Consider the following 15,460-nt stretch of genomic DNA (forward strand, 5'->3'; position numbering starts at 1 on the left):
CTTTTATTCTCATATTAGAAAGACCAGTTTGTATGCATCAATCATAAATATATGGAGGTTTTCTTAAGAGATACAGTTTGTAATATCACAGTACTCTTTGTAATTAGAAAAGGAATGAGCTGAAAGTATACTGGATTAATAATATACCTGATTAACATAACACAATCAAGATTAGAAGGTGAACTATCAACTATATTATAGAATGCAGCAATTATAATACATAAACTGTGTTAGCAAAATATTATAAACACCAAATCTAAGCAATTAAGATAAACTAAACATAATAGAAAATGAAAATAATTGCATGGCACTTTAAATAAAAATAGAAAATATAAACATTTACTTAACAAATATATGTATGTATTTTCAAGAATAAACTGTTCCTCCTATTTTTCTTTTAAAAATGCATTTAAAATGCAGCAATTAACAAAACTCCAGCATTTTAGATTTTACACAGCTTTAAAGTGCATGTTTAAATGTACAGTAGTATTACTATTAAAATTTTTCAGAAATAAAGTTCAACGTCTGTTAACGTCCAAATAAGTTTTTTCAAGTTTGGATCTACCTTAGAACCTCAGATTTCACAATGACCTCCCATCTAAATACCAAACAGATCTAACACTAACTGGCCTTTTTTCAAGATCAGCTAAACCTAGTTAGGTGCTGCCACCTACAGAAGGCAAATATGACTAGCACTCTTTAAAGTTTAATCAAACCGGGAGGAAAAAAAAAACTTACCAGAGGAAATGAAGGTAGTGGTGGTGGAGGAGGATGATCTCCAGATGATGATGAAAAAAAAGTAGGGGAAGTTAGCGATGGAGGAACTCCAGAAGAAGATGGAGGAGGTGGTGGTGGTGGTGGAGGAGGAGGTGGAGGTGGTGGTCCTCCAGAGGAAAAGGGAGGGAGAGGTGGAGGTGGTGGTGGCACAGGCATCTGGTTGTCCACAATCACAGATCGAATGCACTATGAGGAAAATCAGTATATGTAACTGTATGCCCAGGGCCATCTTTCACTTAGTATATAAGGTGGAGGGTTGTTTTGTTTTGCTTTTTACAAACCTCAGATCTCTAAATGGTAAGCAGAGAAGTTATCCTTTATTTCATTCCACATACAAATCATATGCACAAAAGAAATCTCAGTAAGTTCCTAAGTAAAATATGCATTTAACAACTGTAGCTGTTCACATTGATTAACTCAAGAAGTCTTTGAGAGAAGATATTATGATTATGCCCTATTCTGCATTCTAAACATGTAATTGAGTGAAAATGAAAGAGTAATACTTACTCTATTAAATAACTTGTTCGGGAATTTTAGGAATTGTAATCTCATACATCAGAGGCCATCAGATAGAGAACATTGGCCAAGTACTATATGTTCATGTATAGCAGAACAGCAATGATGCATTACTATTACACTGACTGACTGTAGAACAACCCTACAGTTGTTCTATAGGGTGAATTTGCTGATCTTCAGTTCCAACTCTGCTGCCAGAACATGTTCATATCCAACATATATTTGTCAACCTATTTTTTTATATTATAAGAAAGTTAAATTTCTTCCTGAAAGTCCAGTCAAATTATATATTCCCAGCATTCTGTGAACTATCTTCTTCCCAGAAAGAAATGTTCTTTTATCATAGGTACTTTTTCCAATAATTAACACAAAACAGAATTATATCTGTTCATTCCTCATTTATCTGTTAATCACAGGTCTCAAAATGAAAATAAAAATGATCACTGTGAAACAATAACCAATTAACTTTGGTGTGTAATGCACCACTAAATATTCCATTACTTTATAAAGCAATTTAAAGAAAGCATAAGTGAGGCAATTTTATTTGTGCCTACTATGGTACATAGTTTTGATTAAAATTCTTTCACACCTATTAAAAAGAAGTCATTTAAATTGGGATGACTCCTGATGATGATATATACATACATGTGCAGTTTTCTTGGCAACAATGTAGATTTACCACTGCCTTTTTCTGGGATGATTTTTTAAATTTCTTAATCTATCCATCACCTTTAGTATTCTGTTACAGTTTTTTGTCCAGATATTAGTCAATCCTGATCTAGTTTATCTCCAAGCTCAAGTATCACTACTAATGGCACAAATATGCCCTCAGGTCCAATTGGTCATGATCACTACATCCATGAAGGTTTATGGGTAAAAGCAATCTGCCATTCATTTCTTTGAAACTTTTTTAATGACCCAATCTTCTCAGCATGTGAACTGATTACAAATAATTTGACTTTGAAGATGAGGAGTTAGAAAGGAAACTCATCAAATTTACAGATGACACCAAGCAATAGCCAACACTTCAGAAGATAGGTTCAAGATACAGAAGGATCCTGACAGACTTGAACACCGGAGCCTATCTAACAAAATGAAATTCAATAGTGAGAAAAGTAAGATTCTACATTTAGGCAAGAAAAACCAAATTCACAGCTATAGAATAGGTGGTACCTTGCTCAATAGTAGCAATTGTGAGAGGGATCTTGGAGTCCTAGTGGACACTTAAATATGAGCCAACATTTTTTATACAGCTGCCAAAAAGCCAACCCATTTCTAGGCTGCATTAACAGAGGGGATAGAATCAAGATCACATTAAGTGTTAATACCACTTTGTGGTATTATGCCTTGATAAGACCACACTTGAAATATGGCATCTAGTTTTGGTCAACATGCTATAAAAAAGGTACTGATACTTTAGAAAGAGTACAGAGAAAAGCAACAAAGATGATTAGGGACTTAGAAATTAAAGCATATGAAGAACAATTGCAGGAATTGAGCATGTCTAGTTTAATGAAGAGAATGGTTAGGGAGTGATATGTTAGCAGTGTTCCAATATCTACAGGGCTGCCACCTCTGGACCTGAATGCAGAATAAGAACCAATGGATGAAAACTAATCAAGGAGAAGCAACCTAGAAATAAGAAGAAATTTCCTATTAATCAGTGGAATGACTTGCCTCCAGAAGTTGTGAATGCTCCAACACTGGAAGTTTTTAAGATTGAACAACCAATTATCTGAAATGGAAGAGGATTTCCTGCTTGAGCAGGAGGTTGGACTAGAAGACCTCCAAAGTCCCTTCCAACTCTGCTATTCTGTTAAGTACTTAGCTTTGAGGCTAGGTTTCATATTAGTGCCATAAAATTTCATCTACTATAACAATTCCATGTTATTTCTGCTTGAAGACTAAAATTCTTCATACAATGTATTACCATCTCATATATTTGGACCTCTTCAAAACCGGCATGCAATTTCTGATCTTCTGAATTCCACAAACACGGAATAAAGGTCAGTATTTTGCCGTTTTCTCTTAGTCTAGAATTTATTAGAATAGAATTTCTATAGTTCATCATAAACCTGTCGCCTGAACTGGATTTTCAGAGTATTTCTGTTATTTCATCTACCCTCCTCCCCCTCACTTCCTTTCACACATGCTAATGTCACCCATCTCTGCACTTATTCTTCTGCAAGACATATGGAGGATATGTTCACTCCCCCCCTTGCTGTGAGTCAAGGGAAGTACAATAGGCAGCAGTCGCTGTAGACTCCTATGATATTTAGTCCTGAACAATTGGATCCCATTATATTTAACCTTAAAAAACTTGAAATATTTAATTTCCCCCTTTCTATTTGTGTCATAATTGCACCATGGCAACTACACATGGCTGTACAGTCTCTATTATTCAGAAGAAAAAGTATGCTTAAAACAACTGCTCTAGCCATGCTTGCACTGCTGAACATAACATTTAATGAATTTTGTAGAATATAGAAATTCCACCATATTTTATTAGCACTAATATATACTAGGGCTTCTCTGAATTGTGATATAGAGCAGGGGTATCAAACTCAATTTCATTGAGGCCGCATCAGCATTGCGGTTGCCCTCGGGGGTATGTGTGGCCAGGGTGGGTATGGCCTACTGGGTGGGCATGGCCAGCTCTATATAATTCGTGTCAAGTGTGCCTGTGGGGGCCTGGGTAGGAGTGGGACAGATCCGAGGGTCTCTGGCAGAAGCGGGTGGGACCAGGGCAAGTGCCAAGGCATGGTCCACTGGAGGAGCCTCACTGTTCCTCTCAGGCCATGCGGGGGGGTGGATGGTGGTGCGGGCTTCCTGGAGCCCTGGGCAGCAGAGGTCAAATGCCCAGCCTGGCCCTCAAGCACCAATGGCACCAAGACCAGCCCCACATCCCCAAGGGAGGCCCAGCTGCACTTACCTTCTCCTCAAGGCTGCTGCTGCTGTGCTTGCTCTCCTTAGCCAGGTTGCTCAGGATGGGTACGAGGGCAAAGTCAAAGGGAGGCCCATTCCCTCTCCATGGGAGGAGACCCAGCTTTGTATCCAAAGCTTCCTTAGCAATAGGCAACAGGCAGGACTAAGCCAAGACTCCCCTCAGACCCTCCCTTTCCTTCTTTCCTTCCTAAATACAGAGTGGTGGGAAAATATTTGAGATGAGGGAGGGATTAAAACAGGCAAGAAACGCAGCTGGGAGGTGTCACTCTTCATGAGGAATGAAGAAATGCACCATCACCTGGAAGTGGCCAACACATAGCCCTACCTACTTCACATATCTGGTTTGGTGGGCTCTGGGGGAGGGGATGCCATGAGTAGTGTAAGACTCAATGTTACCTGCAGAATGCCGCCCAGCCCCCAGCCTGCCCGGTTTCAGCAGGTAGCAGGGCACTTTCCTTACAGCACCAAGATGTTGAGCCGGGAGGTGCAAAGCTGGTGAGCTTTGCACCTTGCTCCCTGCTGAAACTGGGCAGGCAGCATTGCCCTTCTCATCAGATTCACGCCACCCAGCTCAGCTCTTGGCGCTGTGAGGAGAGTGCCCTGCTGCCTGCCGAAACCGGGCAGGCTGGGAGCTGAGCGGCCTCGCACTTCTTTTTGGATTTGCGCCTCTTGGCTCAGCCTATCAGCACTGTGAGAGCACCCCTCTGCCTGCCGAAACCAGGCAGGCTGGGGGCTGGGCGGCATCGCGCTTCTTTTTGGATTTGTGCCACTCGGCTCAGCCTCTCGGTGCTGTGAGGAGAGCGTCCTGCTGCCTGCCGAAATCCCTCCCCTGGAGCCCATCAAGCCGGATATGTGAAGTAGGTGAGGGCCATTTCAAAGTGATGATGCATTTCTTCATTCCTCACAAAGGGTTACACCTACCCAGCATGCACCCAGGGGCTGATACGGCAGAGACTGGTTCCTCGCTGTTTCCAGATGGCCTTTTGGAGCTAAGACTGAATATGTTTCAGCATAGATGGCCACCACAAAATTGTACATTGGCTCCTGGCTGGCCTGGGCCAGAGCCAAGGCAGCGGGGGCCGTTCCCTTACTGTTTCCAGGACGGCTTCGCGGGCCACATGAAACCACTTCATGGGCCACATCCAGCCCACAAGCCTTGTATTTGACATGTCTGATATAGAGCAGTGTTTCTCAATGGGCATCTTTAAAACATGTGGACTTCAACTCCCACAATTCCCTGGTACAAAATACAAAAGTAAAAAAAATTAAGAATCGGGGATTTGGAGAAGCACAAATATTAAGGCAAAAGGAAACAGTTAACATTCAATTTTTAACTTGGTGTTTTTCAGGGCAAGCAGACTTAATCTCAAAGAAAGCAGTGGTTAGTGCTACCCTTTATCTTTATTTATTCAGAAGGCCTAGAAATGTATTATGGGAATCTTTAGTACAGATTAGAGTAGGCAAGCCATGCACTCTTTCATGGTGTCCAAATTCCCTGGATTTGCTAGGCTCAATTTTTCCAGCATGTTCATTTTGCATTTTCAGAGATTACAGGATTTAAGGCTTGCATATCCTTAAGTTATCAATTTCATTCTTTTTAAAAAATGGACTTCTCCCCATGCCTCATTTTTATCCCAGTCCATGGTGTAATAACTCTAATTTCACCGCTTATTTGTGGTCTTTTGACAAGTATGGTCTCCAAAGAGGTATCCGTGCTCATGCATATACCTTGCTTACCCATGCTTAAAGAAAATATAGAAATACAATGAGGGAGAGTCCATAAGATTCCCATAAGCATAATCTCAAATAATAAAGCATGACATGCCGCGACCAAGCATTAATGCTAATATAAAGGAGATAGGTAAGTTAAACATGTATGCAGGTTTTGTCAGAGCAATAAACTCTCCACATGACCTTACAAATTCTGGTTTTTCAAATGTAGGTAATAAATAAATACATTCCAAAGTAAAACTCTTCCTACCTGGCTTCAATCACTATTAAGAAGAATTTGTTCTTCAGGAACAATTGGAGAATACCTTCTCCTGGAAAAAGTATCTAACAAAAAACCATTCCTGCATCCTGCATTGTGAAGTGTTAATACCACTTTACAATGCCTTGGTAAGGCCACAATTGGAATACTGCATCCAGTTTTGGTCACCACGATGTAAAAAAAGATGTTGAAACTCTAGAAAGAGTACAGAGAAGAGCAACAAAGATGATTAGGAGACTGGAGGTAAAAACGGAAAAAAAAAAGGAACGGTTGCTGGAATTGGCTATGTCTAGTTTAACGAAGAGAAGGTGAGGGGGGACATGATAGCAGTATTCCAATATTTCAGGGGCTGCCACAAAGAAGAGGGAATCAAGCTATTTTCCAAGGTGCCTGAAGGCAGGACAAGAAGCAACGGATGGAAACTTATCATGGAGAGAAGCAGCTAGAACTAAGGAGAAACTTCCTGACAGTCAGAACAATTAACCAGTGGAACAACCTGCCTCCAGAAGCGGTGAATGCTCCAACACTGGAAGTTTTTAAGAAGAGACTGGCAGCCATCTGTCCGAAATGGTGTAGGGTTTCCTGCCTGAGCAGGGGGTTGGACTAGATGACCTCCAAGGTCCCTTCCAACTTTATTGTTGTTGTTATTGTTGTTATCATCATCATCATCATCATCATCATCCTTAAATAATGGTCTCTGATGATCACTTGAAGATCTTTGCCTAATGTGAAAGTCACAAATATTATGGTGTCTATGGCAAGGAAGCAGTAAGTGACATGGTGCACAAAATCATTAAATGCAACTGGCAGCAAAAAAATTGCTAATGGTACTATCAGAAACAAGAGGGTCCCGCAATCACGCACCCAACAGATTCATTTCTTTAAAATTTCAAATGACATATAGGCAGTGTGGGGCATTAACTAACTTTTTGCCAGAGAAAGTCCCTCTGGACTATGGGTCTCTAGATCTCAAAGCAAATAGTCTGGTTGCTAATACTTATTGCTCATATGTCATAAATATGGGCCTTTTGAGAACATCTGGTTAGATAGTTTGAGAAACAGGAGCCTCATCTAAAAAGCCTTTTGGCTCTTTATATTCTTATATTCTTGCATAATGCTCAACAACTATTTTAAGCAGCTCTTTCTTTACCTCATTAATGGCCTCCAAATTGAGTCATCTGTGTCTGGGGCTTGTTCTGCAAATAAAAACTATTGCTATTAGATGCTAAGCAGCATCTTCTAGGAAAAACATTTTTGAGGCATGCACCCATTCCTGGATGAAATTAGATTTTTCCTTTAATTGAAGCTTCAGGAAATTTAGACAGGAAGGTGAAAGATTCTAGAAACAGGAAATCTAGGTATGAGCAGGGAACATTTAAAGAATATGACAGTGGCCCCAATTCTGAGCTGTTGCTAGATAGCATACGTGCATTGATACTCATGTATGTACTCATACATATAACAAAACAGACATGTTGTTATTTCATTCTTTGAGTCCCTTGCTGCTTCAAGCAAATTTTCTCCTGTAAAGAATAGCAAAAATATTTTTTTTCTGTTTTCTATAGCTAAATGGCTAAATTTTATCAGGAAAATTCTCCCAAATAAAAGGTTATTGATCTTTCTTCTTCCATAAAAACAGCCATACCTGCCCAGTTTTCTGAAGTAAATCTATTTTCAACCTGAACATGAGTTGAGGCAGGAGGCAGGCTGGACAGGGCAGTCAGTCCAAAAGAAGGATACAGAAGAATCCCTGCAGACCTTGTGACCTTTAATTCCCCCACCTAATATTATCAGCCTTTTTTTATTTAATCACATCAAACATGGATGGAAATAACAGAATGCAACTACCCCTGACATTTTTAATGAACTGTCCAATATTTTACTTCATTATTTCTATTGTTAAAAGATCCATATTTTTATAAACTATGAAAATGCATTCACAGGGTAAAAATAGTTATACACCCAATATTGAAATGAATTAATTTATTTACAATCAATGGTAGAAAATTTGAATGTTATTTCTGAGAACAAGAGTCAACCAACAACACTTAGGAGGACGCACTTATTTTATTGGGAAAACATACATCCCACCCTTTCCCTGTTCAGTCGTGTCTAAATGTAGGAGATTGCCTGGAAAGTTCCTGCAGTTATTAAAAGTGGTTTCCCATTGCCTTTTTCCTAGAGCTGAAAGAAACTGATTGGCCCAAAATTATCCAGCTGGCTTGTGCCTAAGATAAAAGTCACACTCTCACAGTTTTTAGCCTGATGCTTTAACCACTATATCAAATTAGTTCATAAATATAATATTAAAGGAGCCTTAATAAGGCTAGATAATGATCAATTTATAAAGTGAGCAAAAAGGAGCTTAAGAAACAAAATGCAAAATCATAATTGTTTAATGTTCATTTTGACTTGTACTTTGAACTACAATACAAAAATAATTTTGCACACATGTATTCATCTTATTTCCACATGTCTGAGTGACTTTTTCTGAACTTGGAAGCTACTAAGCAGGATTGGATCTGAATTATTCTGGGATAAAGTCTTCCAGGAAGTCCTAAATCCATTGTTTAGATTAGCAAATTTTAAAAAAATCCAAGAAAAGGATAATAACCAAACACTTCTGACATTAGCCTTGAATTTATTTTATTAAGAATAGCTCTTATTTTTTTTGCTTCTGGTCAACTGTATGTTCAAAGCAATTGTATTTTCAAGGACTAGATTAAACAAAAATTTCTCCCAGGTGTTGGGACTCTTTAAGAGATTAAATTATCTAGAAAGTTTAGTTTTGACTACACATTGCCTTCACAATGTGTCAGAAGTACCTTTAATTTAGATATGGGACACCCTAAAAGAGAGCACTTGCTTCTCTGGAAAAGAAATGCTGGGAACCATGCATCAAATGCAAGGGTTGGTTCACAGACTATGCTATACTTCCTCAACTGCCTTTCTAAAGCCTTTGAAATGCTCTGTCATAACAACTCTTGGGAATAAAAAGCACAGGTTCCTACTAGTGTAAAATGAGGGAAATATTAAAACTTCCCCAAATTAAAATTAAAACAATTTTCCCAAGTAAAAGGTTATCAATCTTTCCCTTTCCCCAAAAACAGCCATAACTGCCCAGTTATCTGAAGTAAACCTATCCTTTTTGTGATCTTTAACTCCACCCACCCCCCATTATCTGCAGCTGTTGATCACCAAAGGATTGGCCAATCATGATTAGTCATTATTTGTTTTTTGCCATGGTTTTTGAATAATGCTAACACAGATACTTATACAATATACCTACTATATGTAGGGTTGAAGGAATAAGAGAAATAAAGAGGCAACAAGTGAAAGAACACCTCAAACCAACATTGTAATATTCTCCAGCACTAAAAAAGCTTGTAGGAGCTTTCTCCAAATGGATGTTTCTAATATATGTTTTTTCAGGGGCAAGTCCCATAATATTGTTGTTTGCAGCCAAAAGCCACCACAAAATTATATTTCATCACACACACCCCTGTTAAAAGCTTGTTTGTGTCTGTAGCAATCATTTCTCCAGACCACATTTCTAAAGAGTGTACTCAACTGAATACATTTTTAAAAGTTATTTAATTAGTTTTAAAAGATCAGACTTGCAATAAACATAGATATAGCATAGAAGTACCTACTGAATTATTTGTTTAGCCATTTCACCTCTAAATAAATTATTTAGAAAAGGCTTCTGTATCCATCCTTTTTCCTCTAAGGACCTCGGGACTTATCGCCACAACAATCTACATGATTGGCAAAAGCTACAGGATTAGGCAACATATGATCACCCAGATGTTTCTGAACATCAAATCTCAGTAGTCCCAATTAATATGAACAATGTTTAAAAATGCTGGAACTACAGCAACATCTGGAGGCTTGCAAGGTTCCCACTCCTTAGAATAAACAATGTAATTTATGCACAGATTTTTTTACTTACTCAATTTAAATTTAGTTACTAAACCATGCCAAAATTATTAGATACAGGTATATCATGTTAAGTACCCCATATCAAGTTTGATTTTGTATCTGCCTACGTTTACATTTTCTCAAGAGCTACTGAACAGGAAGAGGAAATAGGAGCTTGGCAGTGGACTTCAACAGAAGAATTTATGGAAGTTCCTAACAAATTTTCCCTCTACGTCAAGTTTGTGCTTGGCTAACCTGACAGCTAAAGCCATTTCCTCAGTAGTGATTTATGATAATCTCAAGCCATTGTTGGAGTATTATAAAGTGTGACTTTGATAGTTATATAGTGGCACAGTAATGGTTGATTTACCAGGAATGCCAACCTTGAACTCTCAAGAACGTAAAAAAAGGGAACAAGAAGCGAGATGAGGGAACCCTAGAGGGCAGAAGAGATGTGACTACATTTAAGACAGAGTATCCTGGTACTTGATGTCACCTTAGCATTAGGAACCAAAACAAAGGCATGCCAACAGGAATAATTGGTTTCTGGGCTGCAAGGCATGTTCTCTGCCTGGAGCAAATAAAAAAAATGTAACCATGATTTCAAAGGTACATTGAGTCCAATGATAAAGGAGTCCAATTATCGTTTCCTGCTATTCCATGTGGATCAAATGATACTGAAACAAACAGCCACAATCACATTATATGGAATTGGAAGGTCCAGAACAGAAGTTCAAAATCTAGGGCAACGTTTCTTAATTTTGGCAACTTTAAGCTGTGTGGAAGTCCATACAATTTAAAGTTGCCAAGTTGAGAAATCCTGATCTAGGCGCTCACATGGTCTTGGGATATGATTGGGAAAGGAAAGAGGAATACAAGAAATGAATTACTGTTTATATTATAGCAATAATATTTATGGGAGATATTTGAATTCTGAGACTATCATCTTAATTAGTGAGATTGATGGACTCTTAATATGAGATTGACTGCATGTCAGATATACAACAGACTTATGTGCTATAAAAGGAAGAGAATAGCTTTCATGGGATATATTAATCCACTCAATACAAAATCAGAAAGAGTATTAGCTCATGAAGATAATGGGATTAAGAGTATATGTGATAATGCCCAGAATGTGTGCAAAATGAAATAAACTAGAATGCAACCCAGAAAGGACAATATTTAATGTGCATAATGTGCACATGTAATGTGACAAGAAAAACCTAATGAGATGTCTCCTCTGATTTGAGTACAGCAAGATAAAGGGGTTCAAAACAATCCGAAACAATTGGAATGGATGAAGTGTTAAAAGTATCCATCTCTATTCAGAAATCCAAGTAAATGAACTCCTGGATCCAGGAATCTGTAAACCAATCAAACGGACATTAATCCTTAAAAGCACATCATCCAGAGATGATCAAGGTGATAATTATTAGATACTAGCATGAATTTCTGAAGCACCCAGTCTTTTCAGATTAAAACCATTTTTAAACTAAACATTTATTTGGCAAGTAGTAGGAGTGCTATGGATGTACTATATCAGTGATGGTGAACCTTTTAGAGACCAAGTACCCAAAAACTGGTCCTGCCCCTGCTCCACCCCCCTGTCCCGCCCCCACTCCACCTGCCCGCAGGATCATTCACTGCCTCCAGGGCCTGCTGCAAATCACTCAGGCAGCCTAGCAGCACCATGTTGGCCACGCCCTCTGCCCGTGCCCCGCAGCATCAACTGTGCGGGATGGGGCGTGAGGGCAGAGTCTTGTCTACGCTGCCTGGCTGCCATGTCCTTGGCTGTGCTGCTCTGCATGGGCCACGCTCGGGGGTGACTCTCCTCCAGGGGAGCTGCTGGTGAGGAGGGGATTGCGGGGGGAGGCAAGGCTGGGGCAATGGCACATGTGCTCACAGAAAGGGCTCCGAGTGCTGCCTCTGGCACGTGTGCCGTAGGTTCACCACCACTGTATTATATGTATATTTTAGCAAAATATATCACATTTTTGTGAGATTCTGATAAGCAAGCTAGTTAACTGATGATTAAATGATACAACACTTAAGCGGATACATAGTTATCTCAAATATCATAGAGAGAGAAATACTGGGTCAGGTGCTACTAGATTTATCTTGTTCTTCAATACTTTATTAATAGTCTGATGAAAGAGGTGGACGGAATGCTTACCAATTTGCAGATGATACCACCTTAGGTAGGGTAGCCACTAGACAGAAATAACATTTAAAACAGTCTTTATAGGTTAAGAAAAATAAGCTGAAAATAGCAGAATGAAATTTAATAGAAGACAAATGGTTAATTTTTACTTTTCTCTTTTGCTTAGGAAACAGAACACAAATGCATATAGGGTGGGGATACTTGGCTTGATAACAAGTACTTGCATAAAAGATCTTGGATTGTTGATTACAAACTGAGAATGACCCTGCAGTGTGCCAATGCTACAAAAAAGTCAAATGCAATGGGATATGCATATTTTCAAAATCATAGATAGTAGTAGTTCCATTTCATTCTGCAGTGGGGTAGACCCTACCCCAAATGTCATGCCTGATTTTGGACTTTAAACTGAAGAGGGTTCAGAGAAACAAAACAAAAGAGCAACAAAGATGACTGAAGGCTAAAATTGGTCACATGATGAAGGACCCAAGAATGCTTAGCCATGAAAAAACAAGACATAGAAGAGATCTGATAGTTTGTCAAATACAGGTAGTCCTTGATTTACAACAGTTCATTTAGTGACTATCCAAAGTTACAACAGCACAAAAAAGTGACTTATGACCATTTTTCACCCTTATGACCGTTCCAGCATCCCTATGATCACATGATCAAAATTTGGAGGCTTGGCAACTGGCATGAATTTATGACAGTTGCAGTCTCCCAGGGTCTTGTGATCACCTGACAAGCAAAGCCAATGTGGAAGCCAGATTCACTCAAAAAACGCTGTTACTAACTTAACTGCAGTGATTCACTTAATGGTGGCAAAAAAGGTTGTAAAATGCGGCAAAACTCACTTAACAACTTGCTTACCAACAGAAATTTTGGGCTCAATTGTGATTGTAAATCGAGGCATATCTGTACCTAAAAGGATCTTGCACTGAAGATGGTCAATATTTAGTTTTTATTTTTCCAGGGTGCAGGATATGGAATAATGGTTTTAAGTTCTAAGAAGACAGATTCTGATTAAACATTAGGGAAAAAAAACCTTCATGTGAAGAGCAGTTTAATACTGTAAGTAATTACCTAGAGAGGTGATGGACTAAAGGAGCTCTAATTCAGGTCCCAAACTAGAAAGCAAAAATTGCACAACAAATGTTATTAAGTACACAAGGGAATGGAAACTTGGGAGTTCAGCAGCTGATGTGAATCCCATGGCACGGAAAGCTTCCTTTTAATTTTGCATCTTTCCTTTCTGTGAATAAATTCTGAGGGAAAAGCATCTTGATTTAAGGTAGCCTTCCTCTCAGTAGTTCTCAAAATTCTAAGCCAGTAAGTCTAAGAAGATTCCAAGCCATTTGGACATTCCCAGGTGCTATATACTAATTTAAATAATTTGACTGTGGCTCAATCAACCTTTTCAATCCTTCTAAACCCTCTCATTTAGATCTAGACCCAGTGAATTTCCACAAAACTTATTTTTAAGTAAGTGCAGTTGAAAGATGGAAATCACATGGTTATGGCTACAGTAAGCAAGTAATAATTAAATGCATTGGCCAATATAGCAACTTGCATATATAGATCCACCTACAGAAGCTCCCATGGTCAAATCAGAGGGGAAAATGTCTTTTCTGCCAAGAGCATTCAAGGTATTTTCAGATGCCAAATCCAGGCCGTTTATAAACCAAACCAATGTTGCTCTTTTTAAGCTGTCTTTAATAAATTATACAATTCAACAATCTATTTCAAGCATTTGTAAGGCTTGACAATCTACCAAATACCCATTGTATTTTTCAGAGCTCTACAGTTCCAGCTCTTCCCTTGGCCCCTACCGTCATCAACATCTTCAAGGGGATATTTTCAAGGTCACATGTTCTTTTTCCACCCAGTTAAACAAATTAACTGGGTGGTTTGGATACTCTTGGAGTTGATGCATTAAAACGGAGATGCTTGGAGGCAGGATATTCTCAGCAGTAGCAAAATGAAAGGGAGTTGTACAGTTATTCCACCTTTTCTTTCTTCATATCTGAAGAGTGTTCCCAGATAAAGTCTTCACTCCACAATCATATTGCCTTATTATTGCCTTATTCTCCAGCACTATCTTCTTTTTTACTACCTCACCTTTGCTCGGGAGCTCAATGAAAATTTAATGCGTAACACCTGCCTTCCTCTGTGAAAGTCATTAATGCAATCCTACTCTATGTCCTCCAAAAATCCCAGACTACAATACCCATAACTTCTGGCACCATGTATCTGCTCATGGGAGATGGGTATGTCTGAAGAATAGATGAGAAAATAGCATATAATTCCTTACTTAGCTCCCTCCTTGCAACTAAATGGAACTTAGTTCTTTTGTAGAAACATTCAGGATTGCGCTAATTTAAACCTGTAAAAAACCCCGGAGGGATAACGTTTTTAGCCGAAAGGTTCCCCCGTCGAACTGTAAACTATGGCTTGTTGAATAGCTCCGGGTCTAGGATTCTCAACATTGAGGTTTAAATGGTCCGTTAAGCCATACGTAGTTCAGCGTGATGGGTAAACCCCAGCAGAAAGAAAAACAACCCTGTCCAGGCGGTAAAAGGCGGTCTTTATTCTACTTAGGATGGGGTTGAGAAAAGGAGGGGGGAAGGGGACGGAGGAGGGAGATAAAACCCCTTGGCTGGAAAGGCAAATGGCCACAGCGCTCTCCCAACGCCCCGTATCAAGACCGAAATAAAAGAGCTAGGGAGCGGATGGGTTGGTTTTCACTGACCTGCAGTAGGATAGGAAGAAAGCCCAACCGGCCCGTCTTCGTTATCCGCCAGCACCAGCGAAGCTGCTCCAAAGCTACCAAATCCGGTTCCCTCGATCCGGCAGCAGCGTGGGAAGGTAGGCGGGGCGTCGATACAGCTTCGTCCGCACGCTCTCATTTAGCCCTGGAGTTCTGATGCAGCCGCTTCCAAGTTGCGTGGGGACGGGGGGGGGAGGGCTGGGGAGCGAACTTGGAAGACTGAACTAAGAAAAAAGGCGAAAAAGACAGGCGCGACCCTTGGGAATGTGCCTTGGGAATTCGCGGGAGGTCCAGATTACAATTTAGCCCTGCCTGAGGTTCGGTTAAATTTTTAACTTTGGTTTCCTTTAACTTTGGTTTCCTTTAACACGGCTAAAGCCAGGAG

The 15,460-nt window shown here is 39.5% G+C and overlaps 1 protein-coding gene across 1 annotated transcript in view; it reads right to left on the minus strand.

Annotated features, from left to right (window-relative positions):
* WIPF3 (WAS/WASL interacting protein family member 3) overlaps positions 1 to 15,177 on the minus strand; it is a 29,295-nt gene extending 14,118 nt beyond the window's left edge. The window contains exons 1-2 of the mRNA XM_039341973.1: positions 15,058 to 15,177; positions 739 to 963 (exon numbers count right to left, since the gene is read on the minus strand). Coding sequence (XP_039197907.1) covers positions 739 to 933 — 195 coding nt within the window. The 5' untranslated portion in view covers positions 934 to 963; positions 15,058 to 15,177. The remainder of the gene's footprint in view (positions 1 to 738; positions 964 to 15,057) is intronic.
* Positions 15,178 to 15,460: the final 283 nt, after the last annotated feature.

Source organism: Crotalus tigris, unplaced genomic scaffold (assembly GCF_016545835.1).
Source record: "Crotalus tigris isolate CLP2741 ecotype Arizona unplaced genomic scaffold, ASM1654583v1 scf7180000017774.6281472, whole genome shotgun sequence".
Taxonomy (NCBI): Eukaryota; Metazoa; Chordata; class Lepidosauria; order Squamata; family Viperidae; genus Crotalus; species Crotalus tigris.